The sequence below is a fragment of the Eretmochelys imbricata genome, chromosome 1 (genome assembly GCF_965152235.1).
Source record: "Eretmochelys imbricata isolate rEreImb1 chromosome 1, rEreImb1.hap1, whole genome shotgun sequence".
Taxonomy (NCBI): domain Eukaryota; kingdom Metazoa; phylum Chordata; order Testudines; family Cheloniidae; genus Eretmochelys; species Eretmochelys imbricata.
In genome coordinates this window covers 24,367,739-24,389,732 of record NC_135572.1, presented here as the reverse complement: position 1 = coordinate 24,389,732, position 21,994 = coordinate 24,367,739, and the positions used below count along the sequence as shown (strand labels likewise).

Sequence of the window (21,994 nt, the reverse complement as noted above, 5' to 3'; positions counted from 1 at the left end):
ACTACAGCAGCACTGCTGGTGGTCCAGGTGGCATAGTTGGATTTCTCACACCCCTGAGACATAGCTATGCCGATTCAAGTTCCCAGTGTAGACCAGCCCTTAGCAGCGCTACCCTTTTGCATTAGCCTGAGAGTCTACTGGGACCACAGCCAACCAGAAGCCCTCTGAAAAACAGAGCCTTACCACACCCATGGGACAAATCATTTGTATTTTGTTTTTGCAGAAAATGCAGACTGTCCAGGGGCTCAGCCAGAAGGCTGAGCCTCTGACAACATGGTTGACGTGATGGAACACCTAGATGCCACAGACCAGAGGTCAAGTGAGTGCGATGGCCCTTGTGACACTTATGTAGAATTAAAATAGAAATAAAGTGTTAGATTTGGATGACAGACTGTCTGCAAGGAATTCATATCACTCAATTAGAACAGAAAAAATAAACAAGCATTTCATTAGGACAGATTCTGGCAAAGATAAAGTAACATGATTAACATGTACACTTTGCAAGCTATCTGAGAAAGTTAAAGTAATTCTTCATAAACCATTCCTACCATTAAAATATCAAATTTGCCTCTAGTACTAATTGAAAATAGAAATAATGTCTTTACATGCTAAGAATGAGATTAAAATTTTACTTTTAAGATGCTTACTTAAAAAAATATGCATTTTTTATTATTTAAGTATAATGCTCAAGTGCAGGCCAATTTAAATTAACAACTTAAACTACATACCAAATATTAAACCCTCATGATCCCATGTTATATAAAATAAATTTAATTAAACAAATCTGACTTAGTTTTGCAACTATTCCCAAGGCAATTTTTTTCTATTGCTAACTGAACCTTAGATCAACAGAATAAAGTGTGTCACACAGCCATAGTGATCAGCTAGCAATACAGTAGTTTATAGATCAAACAGGCTGTACTACTTACACTGATCTATATATAAACAGAAGCACAAGCCTTTCATTAAAGTTAGTGGCTTAGTATAAAGATTACTGAAAGAAGGTATATACTTTGAAAAAGATAAGAGTAACAGAGGCTAAGACACACCATTCATGAATTTCCATACCCTTATCATCAAGTAAGAGGATCTTATCTAATGAACAGACATTGCACGTGGGAGAAGAATAAAACAAAAATACAGAAGCTACCAATTATCAAATACAGAAAATATGAGCCAATTAGATTTAGTCACAGACAGTACACCTCCCTCTAAAACAACATAAAGGTTCAAATATTTTAGACATATGTTAATATGTCAAAAGACTCCTTTCTCTGGTATTTGAGCATTAACCTAAAAATTCTCAAGACCTTTATAAAAAGTGCCTCTGATCAAAAGTTACATGAACTAACAAACAATGTATAAAACACAAAATGGCTTCTATAGTTTTTCATTCAGAGCACATTTTGACTGTCAGCTACTTTTACAAATGCAGTATTTGGTTTACATCTTGCCAGTATCACAATGTCTCTTTATGACCTCCAAATCACATCCCTTTCCTTTGACCAGGGGCTCCCTCATAATCCCAGTATAACTTCAATGACAGCTGCAGTCCATAAGGCATTCTGAAGACTAATCATGATACTCTGCTGTCACTTATTAGATGCATTAACCAATGTGTTTGTTTGCATCAATACTACCAGCTACATTATTTACTATAAACTTTTCCATAGTGACCTGTCATTCTATAAACCAGAATAGAAGCTATAAGAAAACCAATCTAAAGCAACTGTATTAAACCTGAAGTAAGCCCTGGTCTACACTAGGACTTTAGGTCAAATTTAGCAGCGTTAAATCGATGTAAACCTGCACCCGTCCACACGATGAAGCCCTTTATTTCGACTTAAAGGGCTCTTAAAATCGATTTCCTTACTCCATCCCTGACAAGTGGATTAGCGTTTAAATCGGCCTTGCCGGCTCGAATTTGGGGTACTGTGGACACAATTCGACGGTATTGGCCTCCGGGAGCTATCCCAGAGTGCTCCATTGTGACCGCTCTGGACAGCACTCTCAACTCAGATGCACTGGCCAGGTAGACAGGAAAAGAACCGCAAACTTTTGGATCTCATTTCCTGTTTGGCCAGCGTGGCAAGCTGCAGGTGACCATGCAGAGCTCATCAGCAGAGGCGACCATGATGGAGTCCCAGAATCGCAAAAGAGCTCCAGCATGGACCGAACGGGAGGTACGGGATCTGATCGCTGTATGGGGAGAGGAATCCGTGCTATCAGAACTCAGTTCCAGTTTTCGAAATGCCAAAACCTTTGTCAAAATCTCCCAGGGCATGAAGGACAGAGGCCATAACAGGGACCCGAAGCAGTGCCGCGTGAAACTGAAGGAGCTGAGGCAAGCCTACCAGAAAACCAGAGAGGCGAACGGCCGCTCCGGGTCAGAGCCCCAAACATGCCACTTCTATGATGAGCTGCATGCCATTTTAGGGGGTTCAGCCACCACTACCCCAGCCGTGTTGTTTGACTCCTTCAATGGAGATGGAGGCAACATGGAAGCAGGTTTTGGGGACGAAGAAGATGATGATGAGGAGGAGGTTGTAGATAGCTCACAGCAAGCAAGCAGAGAAACCGGTTTTCCCGACAGCCAGGAACTGTTTCTCACCCTGGACCTGGAGCCAGTACCCCCCAAACCCACCCAAGGCTACTTCCTGGACCCGGCAGGCGGAGAAGTGACCTCCGATGAGTGTACCTTTTAAAATACTATACATGGTTTAAAAGCAAGCATGTGAAAGGATTACTTTGCCCTAGCATTCGTGGTTCTCCTGGATGTACTCCCAAAGCCTTTGCAAAAGGTTTCTGGGGAGGGCAGCCTTATTGCGTCCTCCACGGTAGGACACTTTACCACTCCAGGCCAGTAACACGTACTCGGGAATCATTGTACAACAGAGCATTGCAGTGTATGTTAGCTAGCGTTCAAACAACATCCGTTCTTTATCTCTCTGTGTTATCCTCAGGAGAGTGAGATATCATTCATGGTCACCTGGTTGAAATAGGGTGCTTTTCTTCAGGGGTCACTCAGAGGAGCCCGTTCCTGCTGGGCTGTTTACCTGTGGCTGAACAGAAATGTTCCCCGCTGTTAGCCACGGGGAGGGGAGAGGGTTGAGGGGGTAGCCACGCGGTAGGGAGAGGCAAAATGCGACCTTGTAAGGAAAGCACATGTGCTATGTATGTAATGTTAACAGCAAGGTTTACCCTGAAAGAGTGTAGCCACTGTTTTATAAAATGTGTCTTTTTAAATACCGCTGTCCTTTTTTTTTTCCTCCACCAGCTGCATGTGTTTCAATGATCACAGGATCTTCTCCTTCCCAGAGGCTAGTGAACATTAGAAAGAAAAAAAAATGCACTCGTGATGAAATGTTCTCTGAGCTCATGCTGTCCTCCCGCACTGACAGAGCACAGACGAATGCGTGGAAGCAAATAATGTCAGAGTGCAGGAAAGCACAAAATGTCCGGGAGAAGAGGTGGCGGGCTGAAGAGAGGGCTGAAGCTCAAATGTGGCAGCAGCGTGATGAGAGGAAGCAGGATTCAATGCTGAGGCTGCTGGAGGACCAAACCAGTATGCTCCAGTGTATGGTTGAGTTGCAGCAAAGGCAGCTGGAGCACAGACTGCCACTACAGCCCCTGTGTAACCAACCGCCCTCCTCCCCAAGTTCCATAGCCTCCACACCCAGATGCCCAAGAACGCGGTGGGGGGGTCACCGGCCAACCAGCCACTCCACCACAGAGGATTGCCCAAAAAAAAGAAGGCTGGCATTCAATAAACTTTAAAGTTGTAAACTTTTAAAGTGCTGTGTGGCATTTTCCTTCCCTCCTCCACCACCCCTCCTGGGCTACCTTGGTAGTCATCCCCCTATTTGTGTGATGAATGAATAAACAATGCAGGAATGTGAAGCAACAATGACTTTATTGCCTCTGCAAGCAATCATTAAAGGGAGGAGGGGAGGGTGGTTAGCTTGCAGGGAAGTAGAGTGAACCAAGGGGCGGGGGGTTTCATCAAGGAGAAACAAACAGAACTTTCACACCGTAGCCTGGCCAGTCATGAAACTGGTTTTCAAAGCTTCTCTGATGCGTACCGCGCCCTCCTGTGCTCTTCTAACCGCCCTGGTGTCTGGCTGCGCGTAACCAGTAGCCAGGCGATTTGCCTCAACCTCCCAGCCTGCCATAAACATCTCCCCCTTACTCTCACAGATATTGTGGAGCACACAGCAAGCAGTAATAACAGTGGGAATATTGGTTTCGCTGAGGTCTAAGCGAGTCAGTAAACTGCACCAGCGCGCCTTTAAACGTCCAAATGCACATTCTACCACCATTCTGCACTTGCTCAGCCTGTAGTTGAACAGCTCCTGACTACTGTCCAGGCTGCCTGTGTACGGCTTCATGAGCCGTGGCATTAAGGGGTAGGCTGGGTCCCCAAGGATACATATAGGCATTTCAACGTCCCCAACAGTTATTTTCTGGTCTGGGAATAAAGTCCCTTCCTGCAGCTTTTGAAACAGACCAGAGTTCCTGAAGATGCGAGCGTCATGTACCTTTCCCAGCCATCCCACGTTGATGTTGGTGAAACGTCCCTTGTGATCCACCAGAGCTTGCAGCACTATTGAAAAGTACCCCTTGCGGTTTATGTACTCGCCGGCTTGGTGCTCCGGTGCCAAGACAGGGAGATGGGTTCCGTCTATGGCCCCACCACAGTTAGGGAATCCCATTGCAGCAAAGCCATCCACTATGACCTGCACATTTCCCAGGGTCACTACCCTTGATATCAGCAGATCTTTGATTGCGTGGGCTACTTGCATCACAGCAGCCCCCACAGTAGAGTTGCCCACTCTAAATTGATTCCCAACTGACCGGTAGCTGTCTGGCCTTGCAAGCTTCCACAGGGCTATCGCCACTCGCTTCTCAACTGTGAGGGCTGCTCTCATCTTGGTATTCATGCGCTTCAGAGCAGGGGAAAGCAAGTCACAAAGTTCCATGAAAGTGCCCCTACGCATGCGAAAGTTTTGCAGCCACTGGGAATCGTCCCAGACCTGCAACACTATGCGGTCCCACCAGTCTGTGCTTATTTCCCGAGCCCAGAATCGGCGTTCCACAGCATGAACCTGCCCCATTAGCACCATGATGCATGCATTGGCAGGGCCCATGCTTTCAGAGAAATCTGTGTCCATGTCCTAATCACTCACGTGACTGCGCTGATGTCGCCTCCTCGCCTGGCATCGCTCTGCCAGGTTCTGGTGCTGCATATACTGCTGGATAATGCGTGTGGTGTTTAACGTGCTCCTAATTGCCAAAGTGAGCTGAGCAGCCTCCATGCTTGCCTTAGTATGGTGTGCGCACAGAAAAAAGGCGCGGAACGATTGTCTGCCATTGCTCTGACGGAGGGAGGGGCGACTGACGACATGGCTTACAGGGTTGGCTTCAGGGAGCTAAAATCAACAAAGGGGGTGGCTTTACATCAAGGAGTATTTCAGGCAGGACTTCACGGAGGGTTCCAATAAGAAATGGTGCACCTAAGTTATTGTTCTTACTGGAACAATGAGGTTAGTCTGGCCTCTGATTGATACATGGCTAGATTTACCTCGCTGCACCTTCTCTGTGAGTGACTGCAGTGTGACCTAGAGGAATGAGTCCCCTAGACGGGGGGGGGGGGGGGAGGGGGAGCAAATGAGTACAAAACAAATCTGGTCTATTTCTTGTTTTGATCCACTCCATCTATCTTTTACATCTTTGGCTGGCAGCAGACGGTGCAGAAGGACTGCAAGCCATCCACATCTCATGGCTGCTCGGCAGAAGACGGTGCAATACGACTGCTAGCCATCATCATCTCTTGCCTGCCCGGCAGAAGATGGTACAGTACGACTGCTAGCAATCCGTATTGCCTGCCTGCTCACCATAAGATGATTCAATAGGACTGACTTCAGGACTAAAGAGAATGACCTGGTCAAGTCACTCCAAACTTAGTCCCTGCGCCCATGTCTGTCCAGGCGCTCCCGGCCGACGCAGCCAGGAGCACCTTGGACATGACGATGATGACTACCAGTCATATTGCACCATCTGCTGCCAGAAGGCAATGGGTTGCTGCTACTCTGTAGCAATGCAGTACCGTGTCTGCCAGCACCCAGGAGACATACGGTGACGTTACCTGAGCGGGCTCCATGCTTGCCGTGGTATGGCGTCTGCACAGGTAACTCAGGAAAAAAGGCGCGAAACGATTGTCTGCCCTTGCTTTCACGGAGGGAGGGAGGGAAGGGGGGCCTGACGATATGTACCCAGAACCACCCGCGACAATGTTTTAGCCCCATCGGGCATTGGGATCTCAACCCAGAATTCCAATGGGCAGCGGAGACTGCGGTAACTGTGGGATAGCTACCCACAGTGCAACGCTCCGAAAGTCGACGCTTGCCTCGGTACTGTGGAAGCACTCCGCCAAGTTAATGCACTTAATGCACTTAGAGCATTTTCTGTGGGGACACACACACTCGAATATATAAAACCGATTTCTAAAAAAACGACTTCTATAAATTCGACCTGATTTCGTAGTGTAGACATACCCTAAACAGTCAAAGAAGCTGAGTGTTGACACTTCTTAGCTGATCTTCATAAAGCAACATTGCTTCTCTGCTTACTCATTCCTTCCTTCATTCTAATTATATAACTTGCATAATCGCTAGTCATATCACTCCCCCTTTGCCTATTCTATGTTTCCCATATGGAAACATTTTTCCCAGTGAAATTAATGGAGATGACTTCGTTAATTTTACTTCTAAGAACACTGGAAATACATGAAGGCAATCTGACCAAATTTTTATTTCAGGGCATTACATGGCCAAAGCACGTGCAACCTTCACATCACTGGCCCAGAAAATTATAAAAGTGAACAAATTTGGGTGGGAATTTAGTAGAATATTGAAGTGCAGTGTTATCACAAATGCAGAGAATTCAAGAGAGTTAAACTTACTATATTCTCCATTGATTTATTTAAAATTGTTCAAGTAAGAAAGAAATCAGAATTCTTTCCCTTCAAATAGTGTGTGTGTGGTAGCTTCCTTATTCATTTCTAAATTATTTATAGAGTATCTCTGTAGAATAAAAAAAAAAGTTAGAACAAGTAAACTCTTCTGGGCAGACACAAACTTTTGGGGTTTTGTTTGTATAGATCCTAGCTCCAAGGTGCTACTTCAATACTAATACTTATTTAACATAGTATTTCCCAACAATCTACAGTTACTGGCAGAAAGTTACAAAGGTCACTTAACATATTTGAATCAGATATATGAAAAGCTCTCCTCAGTAAGTTTTAGAAACAGAAAATGCCAAAGGATTGAATGCAACTATATTTTTTAACAAATTTTTTTAAAAACTCCCAGACAAAAACTCCTATTCAGCCTTGGAAATCTGACTTTCCCCTCCCCTTATGTCTAGCTATGCATAGCATGCACTAATTTGAATTCAATATATGAGAAAAGCAAACCTCAGAGTGAAGAACTTTAGAGTTCCAAATATCAGAAGGGTAGAGAACTAGTCTTCAATTTTATATTTGTTTCACAGGGTGCAATACCAATACCCAAAATCATGATATATATTTTTATTGTTTTGCTTCATTTGGTATTCAGATGTGTTTTAATTTAAGTTCCCTTTGGCAAATACAGAGCAGGGATATTGCAGCAAGGGAAAAATTAGAAGTACATGTACATTCCTGTACTCGATTATATTTTGGAAATGTGTATTAATTTGTAAGAGAGGCGTGATTAAATAAAAATAAAAAGCTTAAATAAAAAGCTAAATTTAAAAGATGAAGCAGTAGGCTCCCGAGAGGGTGAGTACTGAATAAAAGATTGTAAAGCACACTGTTAAACAAAACAGAAAGACAAATGTAGATAATGGCCAGGACCAAATTAAGGCAAACACATAATGGGGCTTCAGGGAGCATGATAATGTAGGACTTTGTAAATGAAGTTGAAAAGCTTGCATTTGAAGTACTAAAACAGAAGAAGTCAGAAAGGCACATCAAGAGTGGTATGGTCAAAGAGGCAGAACGGGTTTAAGTATCGCTAAGGCTGAAACAGATGGGAATTGAGGTATAAAGAAATTAAGGAGACTAGTTTAAGCTCCAGAGTAAAGTTTTTGAAAACAGATGAACTCATTGGGACATGGGGACTTTTCAAAGTTTAACCTAAGTGTCATGGCCAGAATCACACAGGAAGCCTGTGATAAAGCCAAGAACTGAACCAGTATCCCGAGTCCCTGTCCAGAGTTTAACCTAAAGGCCATTCTTCCTCTTGATCATGAGTCTTAAACAAGCAAAGAAACTTCAAATCCTCTTACAAGTCAAATTGTAAGTCATAACGTAACCCGCCTCAATTCTGACGTATTACCTTTTCTTTTTTTTTTTTTTTTTTAATAAGTCATCCTCTACCACAATATCAATAAAGTAACTTGTATTGTCAACACTAACCCAGCCCAACCCTGGTTTGCTTAAGAACAGAGGTGGTAAAAAAAAATTCTGACAGAATGGTTTTCCCTGTCAGACAACACTTATAAGAAATGTTCTGTGGGAATGAGTCTATTCTGTAAAATTTTCAATGGAAGCCAAGCAGGCAGGCCATCCACCTGACCAGCTCCTTTACCCTTCTCTTTAATAAGCTAAATAGACCATCTTAAGAAGCTCAATCACTATAAGGCAAATTTTCTATTCCTTTAATCATTCTCGTGGCTCTTCTCTGATCGCTCTCCAATTTCTCAATATCCTTCTTCAATTGTGGACACCAGAACTGGACACACTTATTCCATCAGCAGTTGCACAATTGCCAGATACAGAGATAATATAATCACTAGGGCAGTGTCATAATTGGAGCTCATGTTCAGCTGATTATCCAACACCACTCCAAACCTATTTCAGAGTCACTGATTCTCAGGATAGAGCCCACCATCCTGTAAATATGGCCTACATTCTTTGTTCTTAGATGTATACATTTACATGTGGTCATATCAAAACTCATACTGTTTGCTTGCACCCAGTTTAACAAGCAATCCAGATCACTCTGAATCAGTGACCTGTCCTCTTAATTATTTACCACTCCCCCAATTTTTGTATGACAGTTTTTCTTTTTGTCCATGTCACAAATGCATACAGCAAAAACAGAATCCTGTGGGACCCCAGTAGACAGAACTACCCCAACTTCATGATTCCCCATTTACAATCACATTTCGAGACCTATCAAGTAGCCAGCTTTTGATCAGTTTAATGTGTGCCACATTAATTTCATACCATTCTAGTTTTTAATCAAAATGGCATGGAGTATCAAGTCACGTGCCTTACAGAAGTCTAAATATATTATATCAACACTATTACCATTATCAACCTAACTTGTAATCTTATAAAAAAAAAAAGATAGTTTCACAGGACCATTTTCCATAAACCCATGTTAATTTGCATTAACTACATTACTGTATTTTAATTCTTCATTAATCAAGTTCCATATCAGCCACTCCATTATCTTGCCCAGCATCCATGTCAGACTGGCAGACCTATCCATGTCATTCTGTTTATCCTTTTTAATATTGGCAGAATAGTAGCTTTCTTCAGTCTCCTGGACCTTCCCCAATGCTCCAAGACTCAGTGAAAACTAGCATTAACAGTCTAGTGAGCTCCTAAGCCAGCTCTTTTAAAACTCTTGGATGTAAGTTATCCAGGCCTGGTGATTTTAAAATGTATAACTTTAGAAGCTGCTGTTTAACATCCTCTTGAGATACTAGTAGAATGGAAAGAGTGTTAACATGATGAGACTATATCTACCACAGTCTCCCCTCAGGTATGTGCACACCTCTCATTGATGTTAATGGGACTCAAAGGAGACTACGGCCTTGAATTACTTGGACAAGTTAAAGCAGATGGGCAAAATTTTAGTTCTTGTATCTTTACAGATGGGCATAGCTTTTATTAAAAACAATTAACAGGAGTGTGCACATACCAACACTATGTGCATGCTGGAGATTCCTGCTTCTGAATTTAAAAGGTAAGTGGTAATATTAAATATATGAATTCATAAAATCATTAACAATATAATATGCACATTTGTTTGACATAATACAGAAGAAATCTTGTTTTATAAAACCCTTGCTAAAAACTATATCATCTTAACTTGGGTGAGTTATTCATCTAATATGGGTAAGCGAAATACCCCCCTCCCTCAATTGTCAAGTAATAAAAAATGGTTACCTACTTTTTTTAACTGCTGTTCTTCAAGATGTGTTGCTCAGGTAGATTCCATCTTAGGCATGTGCGCACCCACATGCACGGCAGCTGGAGATTTTTCCCTTAGTGGTATCCATTGGGCCAGCTCTGGCAGCCCCTTGAGCACCACACTCGTGCGCATGTCTATGAAGTGCTATCGGCCTTGCACCCTCTTAGTTCTTTCTTGTCATCAACTCCAACAGTGGGGGGGAAAGGGTGGGTCATGGAATGGACATGAGCCACACATCTTGAAGAACAAGTTATAAAAGATAGGTAACTGATTTTTCTTCTTCAAGTGCTTGCTCATGTCAATTCCATGTTAGGTGACGCACAAGCAGTATCCCTGGAAGTGGGCACAGAGCTCACGGTCGTGCTGCTTGCAACACTGCTCTACCGAAGCTGGCGTCATCCCCGGTCTGCTGGGTGATGGCATAGTGGGATGTAATAGTATGAACTGAAGACCAGGTGGCGGCTCTGCAGATATCTTGGATCGGTATCTACATGAGGAAGGCCACTGACGAAGCTTGTACTCTGGTGGAATGGGAAGTCACAATGGCCAGTGACAACACCTGTGCTTGTTCATAGCAGAACTTGATGCAGGCGATTATCCACAAGGAGATTCTATGAGAGAACACTGGCAGACCGACATGATCTGTTGAACTTGCTCCGAGCAGGCTTGCTCCGAGCAGGCTTGCTCCTCCGCATTCGGCCACGCTAAAGCCATGCCATCAGATGCAGTGATGCTAGGTTCAGATGGAGCAGATGGCCCTGGTTCTGCGAGAGCAAGTCCGGTTGGAGAGGGAGCTCTACCGAAAGGTCCAAAAGTGTGCTGACCTAGTGCTGGTGCGGCCATGCCAAAGCTACTGGGATGACCTTTGCTTTGTCCTTCTTGACCTTCAGTAGGACCTTGTGAAGCAGGGATATCAGCGGGAAGGCATACAGCACTGCTCCCATCCAAGGGAGCAGGAAAGCGTTGGACAGGGAGCTTCTAGCAAGCCTGCAAAACGAGAAAAACTGCTGACACTTCCTGTTCTGTCCAGACACGAATAGGGCCATCTGGGGAGTCCCCCGCTTTCAGAAGATCATGTTGACAACTTCTGAGTGGAGTGACCACTCATGGCAAGAAGAAAAGGACTTGCTGAGGAGATCCGCCAGCGCACTTCAGGTGCCCGGGAGGTGTGATACCTTGAGATGAATGACATGTCGAGCAGTCGTGAGCAGGTGGGCTCAGACATACATAATGAGGTCCAACATAGCTCAGAATTGGGACTCTGGCAAGTAGGCTCTGGCCCGGGGGGAGTCAAGTACTGCTCCTATAAACTCTATCCTTTCAACGGGGATCAGAGTTGATTTTTGTTTGTTGATAAGCAGGCCTAGTTCCTGACAGGTGGCTTTCATCAAAGTAAAGCCATGCTGAACTTGGGCTCGTGACCTGTCTCTGACAAGACAGTTATGGAGGCCTGGATAGATTTTAATGCCTCAACACTTCAGGTAAGCGGCCAACACTGCTATGCACTTCATGAAGACCCTCGGAGCAGATGATAGGCCGAAGGACAGTGCCGTGAATTGGTAGTGGCACTGCCCCACCTCAAAATGGAGGAATCTCCTGTGGCTATGGAAGATAGAAATATGGAAGTAGGCATCCTTTAAGTCAAGGGCAGCGTACCAGTCTCCTGGCTCCAGAGAGGAAATGATAGAGGCCAGGGAGACCATGCAGAACTTCAGCTTCTTGAGATATCTTGAGATGCAGGTCTAGAATGGGTCTGAGGCCCCCTTTGACCTTCAGGATTAGGAAATAACGGGAATAAAACCCTTTCCCCCTCATATCTTGAGGAACCTCCTCCATGGCCCCCAGACATAGGAGGGATTCCACTTCCTGGACAAGGAGATGCTCATGATAAGGGTCCCTGAAGAGGGATGGGGAAGGGACATGAGAGGGAGGGATGGAGGAAAACTGCTGAGTGTAGTCAACTGCTACGGTGTTGAGCACCCAATGGTCTGAGGTGACCCTGGCCCATGCAGCGAGGAAGGGAGATAGACGGTTCAGAAATAAACGGGAGGATGGGTCCTGGGGCAAGACTGGAACTCTGTCCCCAGGCACACCCTCAAATTGCCTGCCAAGGGACACCTGGGTAGCACACGGGGCCCGACTGGGCAGCTGAGGGGGACAAGGTGGGTCAGCAGCATTTAAAGCCTCTGTCTTTTTCCTTGTAGGAGCTCTGCCGCTGTGGACCCGAGAATGTAGGTGATGGGGGTGGCTGAAAGTGTTTCCTGGAGGCCTGCGGCATGTACAGGGCCAAGGAGCAAAGCGTGGTGCAGGAATCTTTCAGGCCATGCAGCCCAGTATCCATCTGCTCTGAAAATAGAGCAGTGCCTTTCAATGGGAGGTCCTGAATGGATGGCTGCACCTCCTGAGATAGCCCCAACAATTGCAGCCACGAGCCCCGTCGCCTGTACACAGTGGAGGCCATAAACCTGGCCACTGAATCAGCCACATCCAATGCAGTTTGGAGAGAGGCTCTGGCAACTGTCTTGCCCTCCTCCAAGATGGATGCAAACTCTTGTCTGAGCTCCTGTGGCAGGCAATTCCTAAATTTAGCCATGAAGTCGCATATATTATATTTCCCCAGCAATGCCTGTTGGTTGGAGATTCTGAGTTGGAGACTGGCCGTGGAATAAATTTTTCTTCCAAACAAGTCCAGCTTCCTTGCATCCTTGTTTTTAGGCAGAGCGCTCACCTGGCCCTGCCTGTCCCGCTCATTATGACAAAAACCACAAGAGACCCGGGGTGGTGCGGTTGAATACAAGTACTCATAGCCCTTGGCCGGGACATAATATTTCTTTTCTGCTCTTTTTGCGGTTGGGGACAGAGAGGATGGGGTCTGCCAAAGGGCCTAAACCACTTCCAGCACTCCTTCATATATTGGAAGCACTACTTTAGAGGGTGCCGCGGCCACCAAAATATCAAAGAAGCTATCTGAGGCTGAGTGAGATCCTCTGCCTCTCGTCGCAAGTTGGAGGCCATCCTTTTCAGAAGGTCCTGATGGTCTCAAAAGTCATCTGGTGGGAGTGGGTGGGAGGGACCGGTGACCGCCTTTTCCGGGGATGATGAGGACGACAGCAACGCTGAATGTGGAGCTGGAGCCCCCTCTTCCACCAGAGAAGCTGCCCCCAAGAGGATGCCTGTATCTCGGTATCAGCAACACAGCTCAAGTCTAGTTTCTGCATCAGAGAAAGCAGCGCCATGGTCCACTTTCCAGAAGCAGCTGTAGATTACCACTGGGAGTACAATCCTGGCATCGTAGGGAGCCCCCATGGATTCCAGTATGGCCAATGTAGTGGCCATTGACCTTGCGGCCAGATGCCCGTCACAGAGATGGTACCGCAGTCCGACTAGTGCCTCCGAGACTGGGATTCAAAATCCCCTTCTGACTCCGAGGTGGTCTCCTCTCTAGGGGACCATGGGGGAGCTGTCCGTGCCTCTTGCTGCCTGCTATGATGTGGTGCCAAGTGGTGTTGAGGGGAAGGTAACCGATGATGGGGGTCCTGAGATCGGTGCCAAGCTAGAGACAGGTGTTGAGAGGGTGGGGAGTGCCACGGAGATGGAGATCGAGGTGTCAGAGATCAGCGACGAGGAGTCGATGAGTGGCACCACAGTGTCGGTGACCAGTGCCAGGAGGAGGACAGCTGGTGCCAGGGAGACAGACTGACGCTGTGAGGTTGGTGATCCACGTCGTGGAGCCGGAGACCGGGAACGTGGAACCGGGGTCGAAGACTACTACTTCCATATTTCTATCTTCTATGGCCACAGGAGATTTCTCCATTTTATAGTGGGGAACCGCGGACATGGTGCTGGGGACTGGGGTCATGGAGTCGTGGACCGGTGCCGGGACTCCGGAGAATGGTATCGAACAAGCAACCATTGAGGCAGGCCCATGGAGGGCTTCCCTTTGGCAGGGGGAGCCTTCACTGGCTCCACTGTTGGACGGAGGTCCTGTGGTGTGGGCAGCTCCAGTAGGGCCAACAGGTCCCTAGCCGCTTGAAACACCTCTGGCATCGAGGGCACTATGAGGTGTAGGGGACCCCTTCCACTACCTGGAGTCAGGGGTGGTTCTATATTTGGGTCGGATCCCTAGCTGGAGAGGCTGGACCTTGTAGCCCTCACAGAGGCAGATGACCTGACATCAGTGTTTTGCCTTCCACCCTTTCACATCCTTCTTCAAGGCAGAGGAGCACCAACCTTCAGTACACTGCTTCCTGTGGCACTTCCATGGCACTGGTATTGGTGAGCATTGCTGAGGTGAACCCAGTGCCAGTGGGGCACTCTGCACGAGGTCGAGGTACTCAGTGCCAAGTCGGAGCGAGAGGGTACCGAGGCTGATCTGAGTGCCGCCTCCATCAGGAGGGCTTTCAGATGAATGTGTCTTTTTGAGTGCGTAGTTTGAAGCCCTTACAAATTCTGCATCTCTCTTTAACGTGTGTTTCCCCCAGACACTTCAGACAACTTGTGTGGGGTCACCACTAGCATGGGTTTGTAGCAAACAGCACACGATTTGAATCCCAGGGACCTGAGCATATACAACTATATACAAAAGCTATGAAAAGGAAAACCACTGGGAGCGCTTGTGAATCACAAGGAGAAAGGCATTCCAGCGACCTCAGGGGTGGTAAGGAGGAACTGAGAGGGCGCAGGACTGACGGCGCCTCATGTACCGGCGCACGAACATGGAGTTCCAGAGCTGACCCTACACATACCACTAAGGGAAAAATCTCCAGCTGCCATAAACGTGGGCGCACACACACCTAACATGGAATCAACAGGAGCAAGCACTCGAATAAGAACAGACATGAAAGAAGATTTTGTACAGGGCTAGTACATTTTCATGAGTTTTGCAAGACTTGTAATATTCATCAAAATATAAATCATTAAAACCTTACCTAAGTAAGCAAAGTCAGAACACCCTCATTTAGTTCATTTTCTGTGACAAATCCATACAATTAAGTGTCAAATACTTTCCTTACTTACAAGAATATTTTCCTTTTACCTGTCAGAATATGTAACATAAAAAACACACCTGTAATTTTCCAGGGTCCCTGCCAATTACTCGTAAAAAGTTAAAGCAACAAATACATAGAATAGATATAGAAATAGGTCCACTAATTATAGAATCACAGAATATTAGGGTTGGAAGAGACCTCAGGAGGTCATCTAGTCCAATCCCCTACTCAGAGCAGGACCAACACCAACTAAATCAGGGGTCTCAAACTCGAATCACCAGGAGGACCACATGAGGACTCGTATGCTGGCCCAAGGGCTGCATCACCCACTTCCCCCTGCTGCCCCTGCCCCCCACTCCATCCCCACAGCAGGGGGCTCAGGGCAGGGGGTTGGGGTGCAGGAGGGAGTGCGGGGTGCAGCAGGGGTTTGGGGTGTAGCAGGGGGGTCAGAGCAGAGAGTTGGGGTGCAGGAGGGGTTCGGGTTCCAGCCCAGTGCCGCTTACCTTGCGAGGCTCCAGGGTGCCAGGGGCGAGCACCGGGCTCAGGGTAGGTTCCCTGCCTGACCCGGCCTGGCCCTGTGCCGCTCCGGGAAGCGGTGGGCACCCTGTCCATGCAGCCCCGGGGGAAGAGGGAGCAGAGAACTCCGTGAGCTATTCTTGCCTGTGGGTACCACCCCCGAAGCTCCCATTGGCCGTGCTTCCCCGTTCCCAGCCACAGGGAAGCGGTGCCCGCCACTTCCCGGCGCGGGGGCCTCAGCACCATGGGGTTTGCAAATCCACAGGCTGGATCCAAAGCCCTGAGGGGCCAGAACCGGCCCGGGGCCGTAGTTTGCCCACCCCTGGCCTGGAGGTAGGCTGGGGACGTGGCGCGGAGGGGGGGGGGGCTGCGGGGAGCTTGGCCCGCATGTGGCCTATGGGCTGCATGTTTGAGACCCTTGAACTAAATCATCCCAGCCAAGGCTTTCTCAAGCTGGGCCTTAAAAACCTCTAAGGATGGAGATTCCACCACCTCCCTAAGTAACCCATTCCACCGCTTCACCTAGTGAAATAGTGTTTCTTAATATCCAGCCTAGACCTCCCCCACTGCAACTTGAGACCAGTGCTCCTTGTTCGGTCATATGCCACCACTGAGAATAGCAGAGCTCCATCCTCTTTGGAACCCCCCTTCAGGTAGCTGAAGGCTGCTATCAAATCCCCCTCACTCACTCTTCTCTTCTGCAAACTAAATAACCCCAGTTCCCTCAGCCTCTCCTCCTAAGTCATGTGCCCCAGCCCCCTAATCATTTTCGTTGCCCTCTGCTGGACTCTCTCCAATTTGTCCACATCCCTTCTGTAGTACTCTTCCTCAGGTCAGAAGAGCTTTGCGTGGCTTGAAAGCTTGTCTCTCTCACAAACAGAAGTTGGCCCAATAAAAGACATTACCTCACAGACCTTATCTCTCCAGGTTCTGATATGACAGTTTTCACAGGTGAGATAACTGTACTAATATATTACAAGAATATTAATTAAGATATATACAGATACATCATTATATGGATCTTGATCTACAGAAAAAGAGAAACAGTAAAATATTGTACATCAATTGGAGTTTGTTTGCAATTATTAACTAACTCAAAAGCTCTATCTGATTGCTTTAATTGCTACATAGCTGTTTACCATGTCTACTACCATGCCAATTTCTCATTACCCTACAAACCTACAGTCAAAGCAAGCTTGTGATAGTTTAAAAAAATGTGTTTCATTTAAGTGAGTATAAAGTATCTTGCTGGTCCATATAAAACTACTTTCTTTTCCTGCCTTTTTCTAAGGTTTATATAGGGTACAAGAGTCTGGCCTAGCATACAAAAACACCACCACTCAACATCGGCAGCCTGATTTACAAGCATTTTGTTCCTGAATTCAGAGCCTGACAAGGATGCTGTGCAAGCAAATGCCTATGAGGAACCTAAAATAGGGTATCCACTTGGGAAGAGATTAAGTGATTAAGTTTTGTGCTCTTGCCAGCTGCTAACTAAAATTTAAAGGGCCAGCAACATGTCTGTAAACTAAACACAAAGCAAGCAGCTTCTTTGTTTCCCTATTTTCGTCAATAGACTTTCTTTTCTAAACCTAATAAAGAGATAGTTGTAGCTGCCAAAAAGTGTCACCAAAAGTTTGATTTTCCAGACATTTATAAAAGTTAAACGTAAAATATATGGCTTTTTTCTGTGCTAAAGAGTGTACAAATGAATACACCTACAATTGGAAAGACTTATTTCAGTGCATTACTTTAATTACATTTGTCAGAAGTATGAGCTTCTAACAAAATATTTGGCATTAAAATATCAACTATGTTTTCAAAGACTATGAACTCTGACTACCTTTCTGATACTGTTTATCAACTTTGATTTTTTTTTAATTAATACTACAAGAAGAAAGAAACTGATGATAAACATTAATGCTTTAGTGCATTAGTACGAAGTGTGAGAAAATCCTAATTTGCCATCGAGTCTTACTGTGCCATTTGCCTCATTTTACTAATTTATTTATTTTTAATTTGCAAGTTTTTCCAACTTCTTCCACTTTTGCACTAAATCCTAAATTATTTGGGAGTGTGATCAGTTTCTGTCCTTGGTTCATATATATTTGGAGAGCTAGAAACAATTCACAAATATACTACCATCCTGATTTTGACACTTAATGTTTTAAGTACTTTTCTGAGTTTGACCTTACACTGAAAAATAAAAAATAAAAATGAAACACTGTGCCAGGCATGTAGTAAAAATTAAGCTGGCATTTGTCCCTGGCACAACTGCAGAAAATCTACTTGCTTATATCATGGAATGAAACACTGAAGCCAGCAGGAGTGCTGGAATCTAAGCAGCTAGCTTAAGTAAAACCTTGCCAAAGTGAACCCACCCTCTGGGAAGTAACTCCAGAAGGGGAAACATCAGGCAGTCAGATTCCAAGACTTACCACAAAAGTAACTCACTTATGAAACAAAAGTGAAATACAATTAGACAGTAATGTTACCATTTAATATCGTTTCCCCTCCACATTAAATGCCACTCTTAAAAATGTACTCTCCTTTCGAAAACCTTTTGATTACATTCAAGAACTACTTTCAGATAAAGAAACATATCTTGACTACACTAAATTAGAATGAATATTATGGAAATAACGTAAGAACTGCTAAATACTTGGGACACTGATCAAACAGAGCTTGACCCAATTTTTCAACAGAATAATCATAAGAGGTTTAGCAAGGTAGTGGGCAGCCCTACAGCAAAGGAAACACACAAAAAGTACATTTCCAAGCTTGCACCACTTCTCTTCAACTCTCTGCATGTGCTTCCTGCTAAGCTTTTTCCTTTATTTGTGTACTTCTGCCAAAGCCACTAGAAGTGTTGCAACTGTCACTTCTCATTCCCCTCTCCAACTGCACCACACCCCCCCACGCATCCATACAGGTATCTTCATCAAATGAAGACCACCCATCTGGCTGCCCCTCACTACCCTGCTCTAGCTACTCCTCGGGTACCAGGGAGCAGATTCAGCTGAGTAGGGCATGGGGGCATCCAGAGGAAAGGACTTCACCCCCCCAGGAGCAACAGGTGCTAGTTAATGGGGAGCGACAATATGGTGAGGGAGATCCTTCACACCCAAACACCTCCATACATGCTAGGAAACACAGAGAGTGGATGATGAGGAAGAGAGAATGGGGGTGAGATGAGGGTCAGACAGCCAGAGGATGAAATAGTGGATATGCATTTTGCAACCAGTCTCAGGTGAAAGGACCTTTTAGACTTATTGCATACAGATGTTCCATACATGCACGATAGCTGAAAGTGCTCTTCCTCCTCCCATCCCCGTCTTCTGAATGTATGGTAATCTATGCTTTGGATATCCAGTGCTGAAAGAGGTGCAGCATGCTTTACCAGGGCTCGATCCTGAAGGCCATCCAGAAACTACCACTTGTTTATGCAGTGGTCTGCCTGCTTAGTGGAGCAAACCATCCAAAGTTAGTTAGGCCAATACTTGGTGTCAGCTGTCTATTAATATGAGGGACATTTCAAGGTCCTAGTCTTTACCCTTAAAGCCCTAGATAGTGCGAAGTCTGAATGACCACCTTTCACTATGCAGCCAGGCAGCCAAAAGAGACAAACTCAGATTTAAAAAACTTACTGAGGCAGGGTGTACTCACAGGGTGGCCCTGGGCTGTGGAATTTGCTGTCGCCACAGTGAGACTGATAGAGCCTTACCACTTTTGAAACACGTAGCAAGACATCCCTTTCTGCAAGCTTTTCACTAAGATAGAGAGACAGAACCAGCTGTGGATTCAAGGAAGTGTATCCGCTCGTTCTGAATCCTCTCAGCACAAAAAGTTAAGAGTAGTTGTTCCTCAGCTGAGTGATTTACTGTCACCTTTAAATTTTACATAACTAACATCCAGACACTACAGGGATTAGTGCCTTTGAAATAATAATAATAATATCATTAGCAATAAAAGCATGAATACTAACTATAGAATTATTAGTAAAAGCATACAAGACGTCCATTAATCTTAAAGTAGAACTTTACTTGGGGGTTTACTGACCTCAAGATTCAAACTAGTCTATTGACAGGAAGACATACCCTTTTTAGTTTGTAACTGTCTAAATGTCAGCATTATTAATAAAAAAACAAAAACATAAATAGCTATCTTGATTCACTTACTGTGTCTATAAGCAATAGCTGTGTCCAGTTTCACTACCAGTCCATGAACTAAACCAAAAAAATTACACTACATATTTTTGCAAAGTCTACACTTTCCTTACTATTGCTTCTTAATCCACTGTATGGGATTAATAAATATATACTATTTCAGTTGAACTACTTTTTTTTTTTTTAGCTTGGGTCCAAATGACTTTTACAAAGAGCAGCCATTTGAACTTCCTCATATTAGTGAAAGCACAGGAACTGGTATAACAGTAAAAACGTATAAAATGAAATGTACCTGCTTTTCCTTTCAATGAGAATGGCCACGTAGGAAGCCGGTAAAGCAGCTCCGAAGCCCGGAGTCCAAAAGTAGAATTTTCCAAGTATCCTCCTGAAAATGTAATTTTATATCTATTATATCACATGCCAAAGCAACAAGAAAGTTAGCGTATGATGCATGTGTTATGCTCAATATAAGACTGTATTCATGTCCATTTTCCACCGATAGAGATACATTGCACCCTTTGAATTAGTTCATATTGCACAGACACCAATAGGAATACTTTTACACTTACACAGTTCCTTTCAATGAAGATTTCCAGACACTTCATAAACATTAAGTCCCATAATACCACTTAGGTACATCAGTACTACACCCATTTCAAAGGGCTTCTATTTTAAAGCAAATAGTACCTTAGCCCCCAAGTGATATTTATGAAAGGTTAAAGAATTATGTAGAACTACACAAAAATTGAGACTGCTACGGTCTCTTCTGCAGTCAGGATAGCCTCTTCAGAAAGATTTAGAGGTGTATGGAATGAATGTGGGGCTATCAAATGAACCGCAAGGCGGTTCAGATAAATACACTTCACAGCACGTCCTGAAGACAGATAGGGAAACTGATGCCGAGAAGTTAAGTGACTTCTCTAAGGTCACTCAATAAGTCAATGTAAGAGCTGAAAATAGAATCCAGGGGTGAAATCCTGGCTTTATTAAACTCAAGAATTGCAAATCTCCCATTGACTTCTATAGGACCAGGATCTCACCCCAGGAGTCCACAACTTCAGGAATAATACAAATAAAAAAAAATCTTATAAATTCAGGGCACATTAATAAACAAAATCATTCTGAAAATGGATTTATTACACAAAATAATGACTACGTGTAAGGAATTATGTTTTGGGGCAAAGATTAAATTTGTTACTGTGGAAAAAGGGAAAAACAACGTACACATTTGCTAAATGTAAATTACAGTAGCAGCCCAATTGTCCAGTCAGTTATTAAAAACTTGATTCTGAACTCTTGCATATTCAGCCTACTTGGAATGGACTGTGGAGGCAATAAACCATCTCCAAGGAATGGGGGTACTAGTGAAGTGGAAAGATTGTACGCAGAGCTTTAACAAGCAATAGCAGCTGATTCAGCAGCACAATCTCATTTGAGACTCTGTCCTCATAAAACAGCACAAGTAACATGATAAATTCATATGGGGCAATGAAAAGAGATGAAATTACATATGAGAAATGGCACCACATAATAAAGAACTAGTGAAATTAGAAACACCATTTGAACCAGCTCAATTTTATCCCTGTCCTAGGAAGGGCAAAGGACTTGCCTCATTCTATCTTTGCCCTCAATATGCCACAAAAACAATGATGCAAAGAAGTACGACCAGTTTATGTTCAAAAGTGAGAGGAGTCAGTGAATCAGCAACGAGTGATGTAATGGCAATTATACACACTATACATTCCCACGGCTACAGAAGGTTAATTTCACTGGACAATGCCAAATGCTGCACCAGCTAAAAGTTCATTATTACAGGAATCTGTTGTTTTGGCATAGTTTTGAATCATTTTACTAATACTTACATTTTCAATTTGATAATAATATTTAAAAGACAGCAATATACATTTTACATAGTGCAATTGTCTGCAAATTCAAAAGCCAAAAGCACTTCTCATCATGAAGAATCTAAAAATATAGATAGAAATAATGTTTTGGATTACAAGATTACTGTTGTGTTGTGTCTAGTGGTTAGAACAGGGAGTTAGAAACCTAGGTTCTTTCAGTCCCTGCCATTGAT

General features: G+C 44.6%; 1 protein-coding gene across 4 annotated transcripts in view; it reads right to left on the bottom strand.

Annotated features, from left to right (window-relative positions):
• The window catches only part of TMEM135 (transmembrane protein 135), a 385,640-nt gene that overhangs the window by 315,804 nt on the left and 47,842 nt on the right, over positions 1-21,994 (bottom strand). For all 4 annotated transcript variants that reach the window (XM_077808028.1, XM_077808027.1, XM_077808029.1 and 1 more), the window contains one exon: positions 20,210-20,302. In XM_077808028.1, coding sequence (XP_077664154.1) covers positions 20,210-20,302 — 93 coding nt within the window. The remainder of the gene's footprint in view (positions 1-20,209; positions 20,303-21,994) is intronic.